This window comes from Fringilla coelebs (genome assembly GCF_963513975.1).
Source record: "Fringilla coelebs genome assembly, chromosome: 15".
In the NCBI taxonomy this organism is placed as follows: Eukaryota; Metazoa; Chordata; class Aves; order Passeriformes; family Fringillidae; genus Fringilla; species Fringilla coelebs.
Window position 1 is genome coordinate 5,077,531 of NC_140041.1, and position 22,114 is coordinate 5,099,644.

The 22,114-nt window shown below is 45.6% G+C and overlaps 1 protein-coding gene across 2 annotated transcripts in view; it reads left to right on the top strand.

The window, feature by feature from the left end:
- Nucleotides 1–22,114, top strand: part of LOC311159782 (rho GTPase-activating protein 7-like) — a 47,550-nt gene that overhangs the window by 21,242 nt on the left and 4,194 nt on the right. For both annotated transcript variants that reach the window (XM_084216098.1, XM_084216099.1), the window contains exons 2-9: nt 11,273–11,344; nt 12,811–12,892; nt 14,231–14,294; nt 15,494–16,821; nt 17,169–17,333; nt 18,020–18,179; nt 19,501–19,699; nt 21,718–21,937. In XM_084216098.1, coding sequence (XP_084072224.1) covers nt 11,273–11,344; nt 12,811–12,892; nt 14,231–14,294; nt 15,494–16,821; nt 17,169–17,333; nt 18,020–18,179; nt 19,501–19,699; nt 21,718–21,937 — 2,290 coding nt within the window. The remainder of the gene's footprint in view (nt 1–11,272; nt 11,345–12,810; nt 12,893–14,230; nt 14,295–15,493; nt 16,822–17,168; nt 17,334–18,019; nt 18,180–19,500; nt 19,700–21,717; nt 21,938–22,114) is intronic.

Sequence of the window (22,114 nt, forward strand, 5' to 3'; positions counted from 1 at the left end):
CTGGAAGAAGCCTCCAAGGCTGTGTTATCGATTGAGGCATTCCCTCCTCAGGAAGGTCTGGTTGGAGCACAGATTCTGCTCTGCTCCTCCAGAGCCCTGGCCAAGGCTCTGCAGCTTAAGGCTTTCATCTGGAGACTTCAGAAGTGTCCGTGGCTCTGCCTTCAATGTCACCTTTGCTTTTAAGTGGCTCTTGAGACAGAAGTGGCTCAGTGATGAGAAAATCCAAGTGCTTACTCTGCTCGTTTTTGTGGCTGGCAGGGGCTCAGAGCTGTGATTCTGCTCTGGGTACCCCGTTCCTGCACTAGTGAAACTCCTCCATGCTCTGTTCCTAGACATGAACATTGCACATAGACTTACAGCTCCAGGCACCCATTTCTCCTGAGCTTTTTCATGTTTAATGGTCTCTGTGAATCTATGAAACAAGAAGTTATGGTTTTTGTTGCCAGCATTCTCTCACCCACATTTTAGGAACTTCAATAGTTCTGAAAGAATTCTTCAATTTGTTTAGTCTAACCCTAAAAGTTCCTGAGAAAATCCCTGGAATTCATCATGATAGCATAGTGTTTTCTTCTCTAAAAAATGCATAACTTTTAACAACAGAAGGCAAAAGCTAAATTCCAGTTTGGGATTTGACCTGCTCTAATGAGAAACAGATTACACAATTTTAATGGAAATTGGGGCATCAGAATTTAAAGGAGGAAAGATCAAATCAATTGACACCTGCTGGCTGAGGCAACATTGTGTTGTTTTCCAGGAGCAACAATTCCACAATATTTCCTTTCATAACAGCATGGAGTAGTTGTGATTATCACAGGAGCAGGTAAACAGCCATATAAAGGCATTGACTTCTCTGGGATACAGGAATAACCAGGACATTTTACATTTCCATTTTAAAAAGGGCTTGTCTTTGAATCTCAGTTGCTATCTGGTATTAGAAGGGGAATTCTCCCTGGGTTTTATTCTTCAGGGATTTCCAGAAAAGGTAAGGGAGGGTAGGGTATGGATAATTCCTTAACATTTTGTGTTGTTGTGACCTTTTAAGTGAAGGCTGAGTTTAGAAAGGAAGATATAAAAATTTGAATTAATGATGACTTGATCCCATTAGGGACAAAATACATAGCAGCATTTTCTAGAGTTCAGGTCAGTGAAAGTAAGCTTGGAAATGGGATAATGTTTTATCTGCTGCAGGTTTCACTGGAATGTCCCAGTGCAAGCAGCCAAGCAAAGTTCATTGGGAGGTGGAGAAAATAACATGAAAACCATTTGAAAGTTTTTAACCATGTTTTAAGATTTTGATGGTGAAGCCTGGAAAATCAGGTCTAAATGGTTTTGAATGACCGCAGAGGAACAAACCAAGAGAATGAAATTCCTGTAATCCAAGAGCTTTCTAAATTACTTGGACCCAAACCATTTTATCTTGACTTTCAGGGGAAAAAAATTGCTGTTAATTTCAGGGGGCCACTGAATGTGCTTATTTTCTCATACTTCTGTTCTCACCCAGCTGCTTTCTGACAGGAAGAGCAGAGTGGTAACAAGATGCCACTTCTATAATATGGTGGGTTTAAGTTTTGACTTCAGCTCAACAGCATTTCAGCATGTCCAAGAGTCTACATTTAACAATATTATTTTTCTCTTTTTAAAAAACGTTAAAGACTTTATTCAGCTTACTCTTGTCACAAGAGAGGAAAAATAGTGACACAATGTTTCTGCTCATACATCTTTTCCCCTGCAATACAAGTATGTGCAGTTTGTCTGGCCTCTCTTGCATCACAGATGATAAAGTTTCAGTCTTTACCCCTGGAAAAATACTTTTCAACCAATGGAGTTCCTTCTCAGGAATTTTTGGTTTTGTTAACCTATCTTTTTTTGCCCTTAATTTCATCTAATTATTTTCAATTTTAAATCCTTTTCTAGTGAGCTTATTTTCTTCTTTCTAACTGACAGTTATTCCCCACCACCTTTAACATCCTTCTCTTTCAACTGTCTCAATGTATTGCCGGTATTTTGTTCTGCATTTTTCCTCCCAATTGGTCTAACTTGTTAATTAATCATGTGGCTTCTCTCTGAACAACTTGTTTCCATAGAAATATCTTTCTTGATGCCTCCTAGTATAGTCACAGCTGAAGTTAGGTTCCTTGATCTCCTGTGTTAACTCAAGATGATCAGAGAAGAAAATAGAAAACAATTATTCTGGGATCTTACCAGGAGAAAGTTAGAAATGAAATGTCACTCAGCTTGGATTCATGGCAAGTGTTGAGGGAGGTGGCAAAAGGGAGAGAGGGGAAGAAAGATGTGCGGTGATCTCTTGTAAAAGTAAGGAAATATTCCAGTGACAGGAATTAAAGTATGCAGGGAGCTTGGCTGTAATGGGCAGGGACCCCATTGCTTGGCCCAGTGAGTGTCTGAAACAACTTTGGTGACCTGGGGGTTCCACAGAGTTTTGGTAAAGCATCAGTGAGGGGTTCAGCAGCAGCAGGCTCATTTCTAAAAACAATTCATTTTGGTCATGCAGTACTTTGTGAAGTTGTTTAAAAGGACCTCTCTAGGATTGTTTTCACCCCATCTGAGTGGTTTGGAGCTGCTGGGGGCAGAATCCCTGCGTGTGCTGACTGAGTCAGGGGTTTGGCCAAAGCTTGGAAGGAAGGCCAAGGTCAGAAAGGTTCTGGAGAGCCTTCAGTGAGGGTAGGTGGGTCCAGAAAATAGGAAATCAAGCAACAAGGACCATTTGGGGGAAATGATCCCATTTTCCAGGTGTCAGTCCCAAACTGGGGCATAAGCTTTGAGGCTCTAGTGATGTTATTGTGGTCCTCGGCTAGCTGCAGAGCTGGGAACTGAAAAGGTGTGCAGAAACCTGGGAACCCAGGTGAGCAGGAAACCTTTTCTTGTCTTTCCCTCCAGCTTGGGAACTCCAGCAGCAGCCCCACAAGTCAGCACCCAGGCAGCTGGTTGTGCAGAGTTTGACAGGCTGTGTAAATACCCACATGCCCCTTCTGAAGCTGAGGCATCCTTACTGCAGACACCCTTCACTCCTGCAGGTGGGCTGGACCTCCTCTAGGGAGAGGCAGATGCCAGGATTCCCTGGGTTTGTTTTCCTATAGGACACATAAAATGGTCAAAAAGGAGAAATGTGATTCCTTCCTGGAAAGCCTTCAGAAATTCCTCACTCACTGCTGGGTTGGACTGAAGGAGTTCACCCCTAAGGTTTTATGTGGGTTTTTCCATGGCTGGTAACCCACACAGCACTAGAGAGCTTGATGGTGGTTTGTGTTAAAGAGGAAGAAAAGGAGCATTTTAGGGTTATGCACTGTCATCTCATGGGAAATGCCTGAAGGAAAATGGGTGGGAAAGGGAAACTGCAGACTCTGGTTGGAGCATTTCATTTCTATGGGATGGGAGCAGTCTGCTGATGTTATCCCCAGATTTAAATGATACATTCTGTCTTCCTAATCCAAGCACATAGCTGCAAATTTAATCAGAGCAGGGTGTGTACTTTTTATATGGCTTTGGGTGGGTCTGGCAAAAAGCATTTTCTTAGGTAATCATGGCTAATGCCATATATCACACTACCCTAATTTCTTTAGCATTGTGTCACCCAGTGCCAATATCAAACATCTTTTTCGTTCTGCCATACAAATTGCCCATTTAGGAAGCAATTGCACAAAAATAAATCATAGGTCTGTGCAAATTTTGCATTTGGTTGTTATACAGAAAAGTAGTGATAATGAAACGCACTCATAAATTATAACTTCATTAGGGCATAATGTTCCTAAATGAGATTGGGAAAAAGAAGATTTCTTCATCTGTAAGAATTCTTATTTTAATTAAAAATTTTTGCTTATCCATTTCATTCAAGATCTTATTTTCCCTGCTGTGTTTTAGACTCCAAACTGTTACGAACCTAAACACAGCACAAAGTTGTTCTACAGAAATTTAGAGCCTGGTCTGGCTTCCTGGAGTTGTTCACAGAGTCTGAATTACCTTTCAACCCCTGTAAATTAATACAGCATCCCACCCTTCCATCTGCCCTATTGAACTGTAATCCCTGACAGTCCAGCAGATACAAAATGATTAGGGATTTAAAGTTAACTTCTACTGAAATAATTTTAAACTTTTGATATGTTCTTCTGAGACCAGCCTACATGCCACTCTGTGCCTGTTGATGGTTGTTCAGGCTGCAAAGACTGATCATGGTTTTTTATTAGATTTTGTACCACATCATTAAAAGAATAAAGTCAAATCACAGCAGCAATGAACAACAGCGAATGCAAAAAAGTCGAGTCTGTTGCAGAGGTTGAAAAACATGCTGATATGATTTCAGCACTCAGATTCATTGCCCAACTGCATGTGAGCTTTTCAGACAACAAACCCTTTTTAGTCCAGACTAAGTCCATATAAGCAAAATAAAGCCCAGGTTCTGCCTGTTCCATGAGAAGATCATGTCTGATCCATAATCCCATGCACTGCAGCGAGAGACCTCGCTGCAAAACAGCACTGCAGGACGCCGTGAGGCTGGGGCACGCTCGGTACCGGGGATGAGAGGTCGGTTTTAGGGATGAATCCCCAATCCCCGCTCGGCTCCGTTCCTCCGGTGCCGCTGGGCACAGCATCTCCTTTGCGGGGCGCAGCGTCGGGCCGGTGTTTTTGGCAGGGTAGAGGCAGCACAGTTCTGTGTTTGGGAAAAAAAAAATTTAAAAAGTAGATGATTTTGTAAAACTTTGAGGAGTCTGCAAAACTTTAAAACACGGAGGTAAGCCAGCAAGGGAACCAGGGGATGTCGATTTGCCTTGATGGGAACGAGTGCGGGACGCGGGTGCGGGACAGCGGCTCTGAAGAGCCAGGGACGGGCAGGGAAGGGCAGGGACACCCGGCAGGGACGGGCAGGGAGCCGGGCCAGCCGCAGGGACCCAGACCGGCCCTCCTGCGGCACGGGTCGGGAGCGGGGCCGGGCGGGGCTCGGCGGGGAAGGCGGTGCCAGCGAAGCCAGCGGAGCGGAGCCGGCGGGGCTCGGGGACTGCGCTGGGTGACAGCCCCGGGGGAGGATCCAGTGTGTGCTGGGACAGGTGACAGCCCCAGGTGAGGATCCCGTGTGTGCTGGGACAGGTGACAGCCCCAGGTGAGGATCCCGTGTGTGCTGGGACAGGTGACAGCCCCAGGTGAGGATCCCGTGTGTGCTGGGACAGATGGCAGCCCCGGGGGAGGATCCAGTGTGTGCTGTGAGAGGTGACAGCCCCAGGTGAGGATCCAGTGTGTGCTGGGACAGGTGAGAGCCCCAGGTGAGGATCCCGTGTGTGCTGGGACAGATGGCAGCCCCGGGGGAGGATCCTGTGTATGCTGTGAGAGGTGACAGCCCCAGGTGAGGATCCAGTGTGTGCTGTGAGAGGTGACAGCCCCAGTGTGTGCTGTGAGAGGTGACAGCCCCGGGTGAGGATCCCGTGTGTGCTGGGACAGATGACAGCCCTCGGTGATGCTCCAGGTGGGTGCTGGGACAGGTGACAGCCCCAGGTGAGGATCCAGTGTGTGCTGTGAGAGGTGACAGCCCCAGTGTGTGCTGTGACAGATGACACCCCCGGGGAGGCTCCAGGTGGGTGCTGCTGTTTCCACACTGCTCTGTTAGTGTCCCAGTGGCTCTCTGGCTGTCAGCACTATGGATCGTGCCCTTCCAGTAGCTGCTGCTGTTGCTGACTTGTTGGATGCACTTGGCAAGTTCCAGGTGGGTTTCCAGGTAGGTTGTCTGACTTTGCTGCATATCTTCAAATATCAACAAGCTCCATCAGGGCAGAGTGACCCAGTAAAAGTTTTGTCCACTGCCCTGGGCTCAGTAGGCTGAGCACAATTTTAGCAGGGGCAATAATCCAGCTTGATTTTAGTTACAGCCATTTACTGGGCAGTGTCTGTGGGGTTAAATAGTTCCTTACACGTAGGTTGGACCTGCATCACCCACTGTGGTGTTATTGGCATTTTGTACAATTAAAAACAAATTAGTGCTACGCAGTGAAAGAGCACAGACAGTTCACTTGTTTTGGGATTTGCTGCTTCTGTGCTATAGGTTTATTGATGTTGGCTCTAGTGGCAGTGAGCAGTCCCCTCCCTGCTACAGTTCCTCCCAGAAATCTTGCATCAAATTTTTCTCAATCACGTACAAGGGTCCTGTGAAAAAACATCCGTAAGGAGCTTCTGCCTCAGAGAAATGTGGGATCTGTTCCTGCTTTGCAGCCAGCAGGGCTGAAGCACAGTGAAGCAACAAATCTGGGACTAGATTGCAGGGAGACAAATCCCTTACTTACTTGGATAAGGGTTTTCCAGTGTGGATTGGAAACCAGAGAGTTACACTCTCATTTCTCCTGAAGTTGATGTAAATTAGGGACCGGCTTTCCTTGAGCCCTTCAAGATTCCCATAGAGCAAACACCACCTTCTCTAACATACTCAGGAGCAATCAGAGGATCAGGCAGCATTGACAGGCCAGTTAATGTGGTCTGCAAAGAGAATGCCTTTAAACTTGTCTGGGTCTCAGGAACCAACAGGGAAGGAAAATGACAAGGACCTGAGTAAAGGCCTTACTATCAGCTTGGGAGTCCTGGTAATCAGCCTGGGAGCTGATGCCAAGGAGCTGGATAAAGATGCAATTAAGGTTGCCACAAAGTTCTGAGATACATTGCAGTTCCCAGCTGTGATAACTGAAGAGTTGGCTGCAGTTCCAAAACACCAGCATGATAGTAAAGTAGGAATGAAAGGACAAATATCTTGGCCTTTTCATTTTCCAGACATTTATGTTCATTATCTGCATGGAGCCTAAATTATCCTGGCTAAATTCCAAGCTATAATCTCTTACCCCCCCATTTCTTCCTCGAGTGGGTTAGTAAAGTACAATTAAGCTTTGATATTTTGCATTGCACAAGAGAAAACAGAATAAACATTTCCACTTATTTATGATCCATCTTAGCTCTTGGAGAGTTGGACAGTTTTACAAGTCCCTGGCTGCTTATCTTGGTCAGTGCAAACACCCTACTTTGGGAGCACTGCTTTTGAGCCTTCAGCATGGAGCAGACATCACACTCCAACTCTCTTTTTAAGTAAAGGGATATAATGTAAATAAAAACAGTTATTTAAAATCCTATCACAGGTAAAATGCAGTTCTGAACATCCAGAAATCAGAGTTCCAGCCCAGCAAATGCATTTTTCACAGGGTGTGTGTAAAATGAAATGCCTCATTAGCAGCTGTAAGTCACAGGGAAGTTACATCAATTCTTACAGCCCTAGGAAGATGCACAAACCAGAAAGATGTGATGGGAAACTCATCATTTGATGTTCAAATGGAACCTGAAAACCCCTTGTCACTTCAGCACAGCCAGCACCAGCAGCAATGACAGGATCTAAGTCAGTGTGTGAAGGACCTGCCAGTTCCCAGCCCAGGGCTCGTCAGCTGTAGGAAAAATGTGTGGCAGAGTTTGCCATGTGGCTGCCCAGCTTGCACTGCTGCCTGCAGTTCTGGGGGGCTGGGGGATGGCAGTCTGGGGTGTCAGAGAGGAGGGGAGGCAGCAGCATTCCCCTGGGAGGCACATCAGGCAGGCTGGGAGCTGGGGACCCTGGGCACCTGCTTGTCTGTCACTGCTGAGGGGGATTACTGCCATTTAGAGAGAGAAAAAAAAGGCTTTCTGTAGAATGACAGAGGTTGGGAAAGAGCAAAATCCTTTGGGATTTGTTCTGTTTCATTACAGAGTGGTGCAATGTGCAGTCAGTGAGGAGTCAGTCCTACCCTCTGTTCTCCTGTCTGCTGGGCACGTTGAGGAATCCTTTCTTTGCCACAAGCACCACACTTGCATCCTGCAGGAAAGGGGACAAGGAGGGTCCTGCAGTAACTCATGCAGGAGTGCTGCAAACAGCAAGAAAACCTCTCCAACTGTTCTTCGTCCTGCCATGGTTTTGGAAGGCATTCAGATTTAAATCCCTTTAATTAATGAGGTCCTGATCACCATGTGATCCCTACCTGTTGAAACTGGAAAACTGTTTTGGAGGGAGATAGAAGTAATGCATCTACCATTGGTTTTAAAAATCTTTTAAAAATTGCTTTGAAAGAGACCTACAATGAGTCACCTCTGTGAAAAGCAACACATTTAGGTAAAGGTTTCACAGCAGGCTGAACTCCCTGGCCTGGACCCACCACTGCCCTTGTCCTGCCACTGGAACCTATCAGAGCATGTGGTAGCCAATTCAGAAAGGTAAAACTCTTAAATCTCATCTTGCCAAAGCAAAGTGACTCATTTCCTGCCAGTTTGGCTGGCAGGACCTGCTGGCACTGGCTCGGGGTGGCAGTGAGGAGTAGGAGCTCACAGCTGGGGAATGGTCTCCTGCTTTGGCAGCAGCTCAAAGTCACACTGCATCCTGGCAGCGAGGTTCACTGTGCTGGTGCTTTCAAAAAGAAACTGATATTTTCCCATTTCATTTGGAATATTTTAAAGTTTGAAGTACAGTTTGATGTTCTTCTTTAGCTGAAGTCTGCTCACCTGACAGTGAGGCTGACTGGGCTGTTTGGTACACAGCTGTCACTGGTCTGGGTTGCTGCCTCTGCCTCCTTGTTAGGAAAGTGCTTCTTGTGAGGAAAACATCTCAGGGACAGTGCCCAAATCTCAGCACAGATGTCTTTCCTTTGTTGCAAAGGGTCTGGTTAGCAGTGCTGTTCATTCTGCTAGGGATTTAAATCACGCTGCAGCGCCTGGTTTGCAGGAACCTGAGGAGTGTGGGTGCTGCAGGCTGCGCTCAGGACAGCCTCACCTGGGCACACACAGCTGGTGCAGCCCGGGGGCTGCAGGAGAGCTGTCCCAGCCCGGGTGGAGGCACTGGGGCTCCAGGGAGGAGGGTCACAGGCAGGACTCTGAGTGCTCTGCGCTGGACTGGGCTGTGTCCTCAGCACAGAATGTACCTGTGGCACACACTGCAGCCAGAGTGTGCCCAGCCTGTGTGCTCTGTGCTGTTTCTCATAAACATCTGGTAGTAACCTACCACCCCTAGCCCGTGGGGAAATAGCTGGCTTGGCACGGAGGAGGGGCTGGCAGCCTCTAAACTAGGAATATTAAGTTTTGCAGGATTTTTTTTCCCCATCTGCTTAATTAGGAAATCAGTTCAGGAGGAGGAGGTGACACACTTAGGTCACTCTGCTATCTCAGTTGTGCAGATAACACCCAAAAGATGTTCAAAAATTGTCATCCTCTTGTGTAGGCCAGGTTGCTCCAAGCCCTGTCCAGCCTGGCCTTGGACACTTCAGGGATGGGGCAGCCACAGCTGCTCTGGGCACCCTGTCCCAGGGCCTCCCCACCCTCACAGGGAGGAATTTCTTCCTAATATCTAATCCAAACATGCCCTGTGATTGTGCAAAGGTATGCTAAAAGGCCTGGAGATTTACATCAGCAAATTCCCCCAGCTCCTCTGTCCTTGTTCTATGGAAGAGGCCACCTGTAAGTGTGTATTTTCAGTCATATTAATTGAAAATAGCCTCACTAGGTGCAAAATATTTTTCTGCCTTGTTTTTTCTGTTCTATTTTGCATCGCTTTTCATGGCTTGGTTTGGTCTAAAAATGGAGTTGTGCTTTTAATGTGTTGGGAACTGGGGAAACTTCAGCCCCTTGAGAGTCCCTGTCTGAGCTCAGGATTGCTGTGCACAGCTGAGGTCTGGAATGAGGACAGCTACACTTTCTCCACAGCTGAGATGGCTGAGTGGATCTACTGGGGTTGCCTAAATGAAAATCACTTTGTGAAAACTTTTAGTGTTAGGCTGGTCATCCTCCTGGCTCTTTTCTACAAATAACTTTTCCTCTTTTACCCTGTGAATAGAATGTCTTTTATTGTCTCCAGTAAATGCTGTGTTGTAGTAAAGATTATGATAAATTAGGGCACTAAGTATAGCAATAAATATAGGCATAGTGCATATAGGCTGTTGTAGAAGAAATTAGTTTCTGTTCTGCAGTAGGAAAAAAGAGTTTCATCCATCTGTTTTGTGTAAAAATATCCTGGTCTTCCTGTGGTATCACTTTATTCTCAGATGAATACTTTATTCTCAGTTTTGTGCAGGGAAGCCTCTGTCAGAACAGCATTGTCCAATTTGATTAAGTGACAATGGAAACAATTTAAAGTTTTAAAGTAGAAAAATAAAATCATGGAAGTTGTGTGATATTTTTTGGTTAGTGTCTGATTGCACTGATGACTTACAATTGAGAAGTCTGAGCAAAGCAAGCAGTGAATTTGAACAGGTATGTATGTGAAGTGCCCTGGAATCCTAATCTGTGAGTGCATGTGTAAAGAAAATAGTTTTAAGGAACAGCTCTGTCCCTCTGGCCTATCATGCTACTCTTTAAGGGGCTTTAAAAACATTTCTCTACTGAGCATGCTGGATTTTAAGGTAGCTCAACAATGTTCCCTTCAAAGAAGTCTTTGCTTTTAGCTTGGTGGCTGGTGCAGCACACACTGGGGTGCATGCAGACCTACAGAAATGGATTTGGGAATCCACAGAAATGGATTTGGGAATCCTCTTCCACAGACCCAGACCCCTCCAGTGCTGGCAGAGATCAGAGCCTGGGGGCATGTGCCCATGCTGGCTGCCTGTTTTGTGAGGAGCTTGGTGTGTGATGCTGTCAGGCTGTGTTCTGCTCTGCCTCTGGGGGAGTGTCACAGCAGGGCTGGCCACAGCCTTCCCCAGTTGTCACCGAGTGAGCAGCGAGTTCTTGACATCTGCTGTGCTCACTGGCTGCCAAGTGCTGTAGGTAGTTGGCAAGGAAATAAATATTGATAGAGCCTAGCAACAGGTACTCCTGAGAACTCTTGTTCTGGGAATGCTTAGGCCATGGCCAGTGTTATTAAAGCTGTGAGAGCATTTTAAGTTTATTTATAGGATTTGTTTGTGTCTTATCAGCATCTCTCAGCGCTGGAATGCATGAGCAGGCTTTGCCATGTGAGGGCACAGATGTGTGCCCCACACCCTGCTCTGGTCACTCATTTCTGCTGGCAGCAGATGCTGCACTGCCCCCAGCTCAGGAACAGCTGATTTACCCCCTGTGTGACATCCCAAGGATGTGTTCAAATCTATCAGCCCTGTGTTTGCTTATCTCAACAGTACGAATGACTATTGCAGAGCTAGGTGCATTGGATACAAGGATTTATTCCTTTTTAGCAATATCCTAACAAAACATTAACACAGAAGATTCCAGAGAGTGTGCCATGTGAAATTAGCTCCTCACTGCCTCTTGAGCACTGTCCATGAACAACTGTGTGTTCTCATTGCAGAAATTGAAGCCAGAGAAGCCTGCGACTGGCTGAGAGCTGCTGGATTTCCCCAGTATGCTCAGCTGTTTGAAGGTAGGATCACAAAGACTTGCCAAGCAGCTGGCACTGAGTTTGAGTGGAATGGTTTGCATAAATAATATATTTTAGAACCTGACACTTCTGATGGAAGCACTTCCAAATTCTGTTATATCTTCATGCAAACCTGGAGGAAAGGAGTGACCTGGTGTGTTTTCCGGCAGAAGGGACATCTCAGCAGGCACTCAGTACAATTCTTTAAAGGACCCAATCTTCCCTGCTTTTCTTTTCCTATTGTTAGACTGTAACTCAGTCAAATTTCTGCCTTTGTTATTTTTAGTTGCTTATACTTTTTTCAGGCTTTTTTTCCTTGGGGTGCTGGAAGTGATGTTTCCAACCACTGATTGCAACCAAAACTCCTCTGAGGCTCTCCAGCCTGTGATCTGAGTGAGATTGCTTTATTGGTGTTTTGAAAAAGAATGTTGGAAAAAATCATCTTGCAATCATAAGTGTTCAGGAGGAATATACAGCAGCAACCAGCCAGTCAAAAATGCAATTTCAGCATGTTTTCATGCTGTTAAAACTACAAAGTGTGCTTATTTCTTGGGAGGAGGTTGGGAGCTTATATAATTTTTCAGGCCATACTTGTGCACATACCTTAAAACTGTTCTTCTTTAAAATATGGTTTTTTTGTTACAAACATTGAAAGTAAAAAAGCTAACCTATTTTTAGGAAAGATTTTATCAAAGACTACAGTTGAAAGAACAACATTACTGCTCTCATTCCTACCTCTCCTAGTCGCTGCAAAATTGAAAATTTGAAGTCAAGCCTGTAGAGCTGGGTTTGAAAGCTGTATTCCATGAAACCTGGAAATGCTTCCTGTCTGCCTACAGCAGATTGTGTTCTGTAGGCTGTTTGCTGGAAATGTGCATTGCCGTGCTTCTGGAAAATTAATCCCCTGCATTACCTTGCTGCTTATGCAGTGCCCTGACCTGGCTAGCAAAATAAAGCTTATAAAATAAGCTAAGGAAATACATATGGACCTCAGTGGTTCCCTCACGTGCAAGGCTAAATCTCAGGAGCTGAACACTGAACTCTTGAGCTCCCAGCCCAGCACAATGTGTCAGGCTCCCTGGAGCTCAGAGATTGTGTCTCATGTGCTGCATTGCACCTCACCATGGCAAAGGCTCATGTAAAACAATCCCTGCTTCATTCTGCAGAAGGTGCAGGGAACCAAAGCAAAGCTAAAGGTTATTTTTTGTTTCTCATCTATGGCACTCAGTGACTGCAAGCTCCTGGGAATGCAGAAGGGCTTGTCCACCTATAACAGCAGCAAGCAGATCCCTGCATTTATTCCCCCACTTGCCCTAAGGAACTGATCCTCACTTGCTGGAAGGATGTTTGCATGAATGCACAGCTGTAGAAATAGAAGTAGTTTCATTCATCCTGTGATAAATAAGCTGCAAAACTGAAAGTCTTTGCAATTACAGCTCAGATTTCAGATTCAACTTCTTTGTTTACAGATATGCAGTTTCCCATTGATGTAAAAACTGTGAGGAGAGATCATGAATTTTTAGATGGAGATGCGATTGAATCACTGTTCAGGTAAACGTTAATCATGGATCATCTTTGGTACCCCCAGCCCCCCAGTGACTTGTTACTCATCTTTTCATGCCTCTGCTTTTGTCAGAGAGGAACAAAGTCACCAAATCCGTGACTGAAGGAAATCACTTCAGCACACAGTTTAGTGCCACTATAGCTGGTTGTTTTAGGATTTAAAAGGTAAAGTAAGCACATGTCTGCACTTCCTCTCCAGCCAAGCTCTCAGGGATGTTACACCGAGCATTAAATATCTTTTTTTGATGAGAAATGGCTGCAAGCTGATTAAAAATAACCAGTTCACTGCAAGCATGGCAGGCTGCTCTCTAGGATCATGTATAATAGAGTGCAGGTATTTCCTCAACTCCTGTTCCAGCTGATAGACAGAAAAAAAATTATCTGCATGAGATCTCTTCTGTTTTCCTGAATGTTTTTGGGGTGAGAAGCAAAGGTAGTGGTTTGAAGTTATTGCTTTGGCAGAGCTGTTCAGAGCACACAGGTGAACCTGCACTGTCAGTGCCAAGTCAGACTCAGGGCCTGTGGGATTTCCCCATGGAGCAGTGCCTGGAGAGTGTGAGGCTCCTGCTGCAGTTGGTACTGCACTTACTGCAGCCTCCTCGTGATGAGATTGTTCAGCAGAGTTTCTTCAGCACAAATGGTGGTTTCTAACACTTAGGGCACTGCAAAGTTCCTCTCCTGGCGATTGTTCTGGTCCTGCTCTGTGCTGTCAGGTCAGCTGAACTCCAGCTCTGCCTGCACCAGGGCACCAGGAGGAGTTGTTCACACACATCTCTAAAGCACAGCAGATATTAGAGAACTTTGGGTATATTTTGTTTCTTGGTGTCACTTCTGTCCTGAGTGCTCCCTAGGGACTCTCAGTGTGCCTCCTGTTGATGTCACTTATTGTTTGACAACTAAGTGATTGACTAGTCTGGGGACCTTGCTGATTCCACAAGCTTTAATTAAAATCATAGATAATGCAGTCCTTCCAGGGATACAGGTTAATTTTAATTATTTTTTTCAAGAAGCCTTCACAGAGTTTCATTTATTTCCAAAATCTTAAATCAATATGAAGTTTTTCACAACCAGTAAAGCTAATAATTTGATTTTCTTACATTAAATGATTGATTATAGTTGTGTTCTCAGCTTTAAGATGGCAGAACTGGAAGTGTGAACATCATGGTGTTGTTATTGGTGCTGGTTTTGGGGCCTCTAGCAGAGTGTCAGTCTTTGACAATAGTGAAGACTCTGTGGTAGAAGGTCACAACTAGTTTGGTGCATGTTTGTTTTCAAGCAATAAAATAGTTGAAATTTAAAACTCCTGTGTTTTTTCTCAAACCCTAGAAGGTTGAACACATTGAACAAGTATGCATCAATGAAAGTGGAAATAAGCCGTGACAGGAAACGGGTATGTCTGTAACATACAGTTCCTGTTCTAATTAAAGATGTGCTGAGCTATTGTATCAAACACCTGGGTTTAAAAGTGCATGAAGGATTAGCAATTTCTGAACTTTCCTTTCTATTCCACCCCACAAAGATCTGCTATTTGCATGTTATGTTGAGAAAACATAGGGATGGAGGTTGCAACTACGTAATGTTTGAAACTATGCAAGGCAGGTTAGGGGTGGCTTTTGAAACACTTTTAAAATTTGACTTGACACATGTTACTGTCCAAAAATTCACTGAGGGAGGAGAAGTTGCCCCAAAGCCCCATCTCAGCATGGCTATCATTGCTTTCCTAAGTAGTTTCCCGCCTTATTTAAGTGCTGAAAGTGAAATTTCACTCCTGTTGACTTAACAAAGAAATTAAAAAGGCAATCCAAATGCTCACCCAGTCCAAGCTGGGTAGGTTTTAGCTGTGCTGTCTTTGTGCTCTGCAGCTAAACCAGAGTGGTGGCCACAGCTTGGCTGGGCAGCACCAGCTCTGCCAAGCCTCTGAGCCACCGTGGATTAACTGCAGGACTAGGAGAAAATGATGCCATCTTCTGGAAAAATGTCTGGGTTTTGGAGAGTTCTGCTCTCTCTTAGGGCAGAACGGGGCAGGAGAAGAGAGGTGGCTCCCATCTCTCCAATGCTTCACTGTCCCAGTGTTGCCTCAGAGTGGGGACAATCCAGCAAAGGGGGCACCTGGTGCAGGTGCAAGGGAGGCTGGAGGCTCCAAAGGGTGCACAGATAGTGATGCTGCCACAGTCCCACAGGCAAACACTTCTCTACCTGAAAACGGATGGGTTTTGGTCACAGAAGTGTGAGAGTGCTTGATTTGTTTAGGAAAGGCAGAGTAAACCCAATACAGTCATCTCTCAAAACTCCTGGATTTGCCACAAAACAGGATTTTTCACCCTTAGATCAAATCTGTCACTTTTTCCTGTGGTAAACGTCCCAGATTTATCAGCATGCTTGGGCATCATTTGTCAGCGTGTTTTTCAGTTAACTTAGGGCAGCTCTTCAGTGTCTGAACAGTCACATACATTTCCCTGTGTTGGTCCTGGGGGTTTTGGAGGTCGGCAAAAAATTTAAGTTAACTTTTTATGTTGAACTGCTTTTGGTAATTTAAAATTTCCAAACTTTGCCCTTGAATTTGTGTTGTTTTTTTTTTCTCCTTCTAAGAGTGATGGCTCTGAGGATGATGAGCCCTGTGCAATAAGTGACAGATGGGCTTATGAGCGGTGCAGCCAGCGGTGGTCCCGCGTCGGGAGCCTGGCAGCTTTCCCAGCAGAGCAAGGGGCTGGTGCTCCCAGCCCAGGCACTCCAGTGGTGAAGGTCATCAACAAGGAGCACAGTGTCTATCAGGATCATGGTGAGAAGCACGATGTGTCCTCAATTCACAGCACCAGCAGTGCTGACAGTGACATTGCTAACTCCCAAAAACCTTTTGAGGATGTGGAAACCAGCACGAGCTCCTCAAGGTGTTCCTCAGTTAAGGTGCCTTCACTGGACTCTGCTTTTAGTTGTTCTCCTCCCCCCAGTGAATTTTTAAATATCACCAGTGAGGAGAAGCTTTTGGATAAGTCACCATCTAAAAAGAGGAAGAGCCTTCTAAAGAAAATGGAGAAGCTGCACTTAAGGAGCTGCAATTTAAGGAGTGGTCAGTCAAAGGCCAAACCCATAATAAGTGAACCTGTTCTCCTGGAAGGACTTAATGAAGAAAAGATGAAGATGCTGAACTGTGTAAATATTTCTGACCTCTCTGGCATCCGAACAAAGAACAATTCTTCCTTTTCTCCCCAGAGCTGCAATAGCAGCAATCAGACTGCAAACAGCAGCACAGGGAGCGCTGCAAGCCCTGTTATAAAACCAGGCAGCCCCTGTGAAGGAAGGAGGATGTATGCAGAGCACATGGACACCAGCAAGCTGTTGCTGGGGAATGATCTATCCCAGCAAAACCTAAAAAATGACATGACAGTACAAAAGAGCCAGATGTTTCAAATACCACAAGGCCATAAACCTGGCACTTTCCCCACAGTGCTTACAGACAGCTCCCTGTCTGCAGACAGCTCTTCTGTCAACTGGAGGACTGGGAGCTTCCACGGGTGCAGGAGGAGCAGGAGCAGTTCCAGGGGTGCCAGGAGCCCCGTGCTAGGCAGGGATCACAGGCTGAGTGTGTATGACAACATGCCCAGCCCCGAGCTGCAGGGCCTGGAGCATGTCGGCGACGACGACGTTTTCTCAGAGCTGAACAGCGTCATTGCAGATGTCAATGGTCTCAAAAAGCTGGTTGATCAGTGGACAGAGAAGTTCTCAGATGATGGGGATTCTGACTTTGCCAGTGATTTGACCTCTTTGTATCCACCCTCCCCTAAAGAAAGCTCTGTTGAAACAGAGGGCTCAGAAGATAAGACAGCAGGGGAGGCTGGGGGAGAGAGCAGCTGTGGCCTGGGCAAGGAGATTGGTTCTGCAGACCTGGAATACATCACAGACTCTAAAAAGACCAACAGGTCAGCCATCCTTGGGTTTGCCTTTGGTTCTGTCCACTCAAAATAGAATTGATCTGCCAGAACAAGGTATTCTAAAGTCTGTCCTAGGTAGCAGGTCTGCCCTGCTGGTGGCAGGTACTGCTCCACAGGTACCAATATCTGACTTCTGCTAAAAGCAGGACACTCATGGTCTGCAGGAGCACTCAGGGTTTGGAATCAGGGAAACAGTTTGTGTTGCCAGAGGCCCTCCTGGATGGGAAGTGCCTTGTTTAAGTGCAAATAACTGCAGGTCAGGGTGCTTCACAGATGCAGGTAGGAAACAGGGATGGTAGAAGTGGTCCTAAGGTTAAGCAATATTTGTCCCATAGGCACGGGAAGCAGCACTGGTGTGTGGAAGAGAACCTGGAAAGCCTTTCCCTGCAGACTGATGGCCAGTCAGCTGCCCAGCTGGCCCGCACACAAAAGCTGGCGTTGTTGAAACTCACAGCTTTAATGGACAGATATTCCCCTTCCAGTAAGCAGGGCTGGAACTGGTAAGTTGTCTGATATTAAAGCAACCTGAGCTGGAAAGAGAGGAGTTGATGCAAGCATGTGAATTTCCCTTTTTGCCTACATTGCACATGTTCAAGATGAAGAATTTCATCCTATTAAATTGCCAGCAGCTTTGTAGTTGTTTCCATGGCTCCAGGATTTCCTCTGCTCTGGGCTGTACTTTGGCCCCTCGCTGCTGTTACTGATTTTAAGGCACATGATAGTTTCTCTTTAAATTTGCCCCATTGCAAGGCTTTTTCAGGGGACCATCCCAGGACTGTGAGACCTGAGCTGAGAGTTGGCTGGACTGAGAATCAGCCTTCAGCCCTGAGTGTCTGAGCTAAACCAGTGACAAATTCAGACACTCAGAGGACTTACATACATTTTGTGATAGGGAGCTGGTGCTTGACTATAGAAAGAATGAAAAAACCCTGCAGTCCTGTAAAGGGATGGAATGTATTTCCCATGAGGATGCTTTATTAAAGTTAATTTCAGCAATGAAATGAGGAAGTCATCCCTGTAATTGCCTTTGCTGATCTTCTCTCCCTCCTGATGCTGTGTGTACAGGTATGTGGCAGAGTTTGGGGCTGTGACAAGGTGCAGCTCAGCCCTTTCTGATGAGTGTAAAGCAGCAGGTGCAATGTGCTGGACACCTAGTGAGCTGCAATCTACTGGTTTTCATTTCCAGGACCATACCAAAGTTCATTAAAAAACCAAAAGCCTCAGACTACAAGGACAAAAATGTGTTTGGGGTTCCTTTACTCCTGAATGTGCAGCGAACAAGCCACCCCCTGCCCAATGGCATCCTGCAAGCCCTGGACTACCTGAGAAACCACTTTCTTGACCAGGTATGAACTCAAGGCAGCCCAGAGGAGCTCTGGGCCATGAACAGATCTGCTCCAGGGAAGCAGACTCTCTTTTATACTTTTGTGAAGGACTTACTTTCCCCCTAAGGCTCTGCATAGGCAGAAGGGTGTAGCTCTGAGCAGGTGGCCTGTGAGGAAATACCAGCACTGATCCCCTCTGGGAACACCTTTAGCCCTGTGCTGTGTTTTTGTGCCTTCCCTCACTGAAACCCTCTTGGTGCAGGCAGTCAGGCTGGCTTTGCCTGGGGAGGTGTCATGTCTCTGCTCCCCAAGGAGGCAAATCTGCCAGACAATGTCATTGTTCCCTCTGTTCTGTGGCTGCTGGTAGTGCCAGAGCTAATGTGAAAATTAGTCTTGTTTCAGCTGAAATGCACTAAGCAGAGAGAAAACATTACAGCAGTGCCTGTTACAACTTTTCCAGGAGCTCAGCTGTGTATTTATCCCCTGAGTGGAGATGGCAGAGGAAGTGTGTGCTGTGTATGGTGTTTCCATGGCACAGCTGCAGAAATGGAGACCTTGTGGCATGAGACATATTAGTTAAAGAAAAGACTTTTCTTCCTGTGCTTTGCCATTGTCTAGATGTGTTATATGATGCCAAAGAGCAAAAGTGTGTGACTTCACTTCTGTGAAGTGACAATGCAAGTGTTTTTCATTTTGAGGTTATGGTATCCATTCAGTTCATATAAATAAACCAGAGAGTTTAAATACTGTCTCAGTGGCACAGAGTAAAACTGTCACCAGAATTTTTGGTGGGTTGAGCTCATGGGAAACTCCTAAATCTCACCCAGTTGACAATCACATTAAAAAGAACATCAAAATTTCCATCAAAATGGCATCTGCCCTTTGCCAGCCTGTGGGAGGATTAGATTTATCAGGTGTTACAAGGAGCCTTGTGGATCTCACAGTCAGTTTGTGTAAGCCACCCCTGATGTATGTTTGTGTTTGGTGCACACACATTGGTGAATTTGAAACTTAGAGTTGCCACATGTAAACACAGCCTGCCCAAGAGAACATACACATGTCAATGGTAGTGATTTTAAAATGCAAAATGAGTACTTCTGTATGAAATAAAAGCCAAACAAAGATGAAAATTGGTATGTCACAGCTGGTTCTCTGGGTACTAGGCATGGCTTGCCTTAGAGAAATGTCCATGTGGCTTCTAATGATACAAAAGTATTTTGGTGTTCAATCCCCTGCCATAGGGTATTTGCTATTAGAAGGAAGGTGAAGGATCACTTATTTGTCCAAATTTTGATTCCCAATGACTCCTCTCTTTGTCTCTAATAATTTCTTTTACCCACAGGTTGGCCTGTTCCGAAAATCCGGTGTTAAATCCAGGATCCTGTCTTTAAGGGAAATGAACGAAACCAGCCCAAACAACGTCTGCTATGAGGGGCAGTCAGCATTTGATGTGGCAGATATGGTGAAGCAGTATTTCCGAGACCTCCCTGAGCCTATATTCACCAGCAGGCTCTGTGAATCCTTCCTCCACATCTACCAGTGTAGGTACCAAAAGCTGGCATTTTCCTGTGCTGGCATTTTTCTGTAGCAGCAGACACACGACTTTCCCAGGCATCCTCCTGGGAAAGGCTGTGAGAAGATCAGAGAGAAGAATGACAAACAATTCTTATCCTAACCTGCTGCACCTGGTGTTGTGAACATGTGGGATGTGCTATGGAGATTTGTTTACCAAATGGTGGTTTCTTAATTAACCAATGGTGATGGTGTTTTAATTAAAGGACCAATCAAGTCCACCTGTAGTGAATTAGGGTACAAAAAAAGCAATGAGTTTCTGAATAAAAAAGAATTGGCCTTCTAAATGATAGAGTCCATCTGGCATCTTCTTTCTTGTCCCCTATACCTAATGCTGACATTTTCCAGTGCCTTGGATATCTTAATATTCAGCTGTACAAGGCAGTGGCCAGACCAGGACTAGTGCCACGTCCCCTGCAGTCAGAGGAGACAAGTCAGGCAGGACATTTCTGACCAGATGAGCTCACTGTGGCTCTGGGCTTGGGAGCTTCCCTTCTGCATCCTGTGAACCAGCTAGTTCTCTTCCCTCAAGGATGAGGTAAGGAAATGCTGCAGCAGCCTCTTTAAACTGTGCTTTTAAACAGTTATTTCCTTGTGCAAAATTAAGAAATAACCTGGTCCGCCTGTTCATGGCATGGCATAGCTCCTTGAGCAAGACGTGATATATTGATGTATTTATTAAGGTGCCCAAGAACAGCTGCTGCGACACAGCTGGGAAATGCCAGCAGCCTCCTGCCTGTGCTTACACTTTACTGTCCTTGAGACTCAACCCAAAAACCAAGGAAACTGAAAGCTGAAATATTGCATTTTATACAGTTTAAACAGGTTCTATTTCTAGCACTTTGCCCTCGAGGAATTCACTTTCAAAAAGCAGATGGATTGAGGAAGGAGCTTGAAGTAGGGCTAATAATGTTGTTGGGACAGACGAGTTTCTTCTGCTTCTGAGAAAAGGTTTTGAAAGACAAATTGTGAGCTTTCTGAGAGGACTGGTTTTGCAGCCTAACCCATGTGGCTTTTATTGACCTAAGTCACCGAGCAGCTGCTCTTCTGTGTACAGTGTAGGTTCGTGGAAGTTCTGTTGGGTTTTATTTCATCACCTGCCAGGGTTTTAAAATTTTGTCTGAAAATGATTTATTTGTTTGAAATAAGTTTTCTTCTTGCATTCACAAATCCTCCTTTGTAAGGTGGTCTACAATTCCCATGTCTAAGAGATGTATAACTGCTTTCCTTCAATTACTGTAATCTGGCCACTGTCTACCTCCTGTCTCTTGTTTTGGGAGAGAAGCAGCAAATGCCCAAATTCTATTCACCCCACTCACCCATCTTCTGGAGCAAGGGCACAGATTAAATTACTCTTTTGGAGATTTTGGTGCTGCTTTCACCAAGAAGTGTGTTTTGTGTTCTGTGTATGTGCATCTACCTGAAGGGAAGGAGAAGTGATCTTCTGCCCTTTGCAGTGGTATTAATTGGAGAAATCCTTGTGCTGGGGATGCATGGCAGGATGAGCCAGACCCACCCTCCTGCCAGAGCTGTTTGGCCAAACAGTCTCAGTGGGGGTTAGTGTGAATTAAAATCTGTTGGCAAAACACTGGTCTCTGAATTGAGTTATCTGAGAGCATCTGTTCTCTTCATGCTTGAAGCTGAAAGGAAAAGACAGCAGAGCAGCTCCAAAGTATCACTGCAGAGTAATATTTTATGGGGAGACAGGTCCTTATTTGGATGGTAACTCAGTTCAGGATATGTTCATTAGAATGGTGTTCAAGAAAAATTGCAAGTCAGGCAGCAGCATCCCTGGGTGTGAACATGCACCTGACAGGCAGCAGGAGAAATGGTTCATGTTAGATGGGATAATGGCCTTTCCTTGTCTGCTGTGAGCTTGGGACAAGGAAATGGATGAACCTACAGGCTCAGTGCCCTACTTGGGACCCTGTGATGGATGCTCCTTCTGCAGGTCACGAGGGATTTTTGTCATGGTTTGTGTTTTCAGACGTGCCCAAGGACGAGCAGTTTCAGGCTGTCCAGGCTGCTATTCTCCTTCTCCCAAAGGAAAACAGAGAAGCTTTGAAAATCCTCCTGTTCTTCCTGCGAGACGTGGTGGCTTTTGTTGAGGAAAACCAGATGACCCCAACCAACATTGCTGTCTGTCTGGCGCCTTCTTTGTTTCACCTCAACACCCTGAGGCGGGACAGCTCCTCCTCCTCAACCAGGTATGGCACTGCTGCTGTCCACAGTGCTCTTGCTGGAGCAATGCTTTCTGTAGCTGGCCCAGGGTCAGTGTCTGATTTTGAGGGAGAAATAGACTGTGTGTGCCTTGGGCTTTGCCTTAAATCTGGTTGCTCAGGTGCAGCAGGAGCTGCCTGCAGTGCATGGAGCCATGTGGCTGC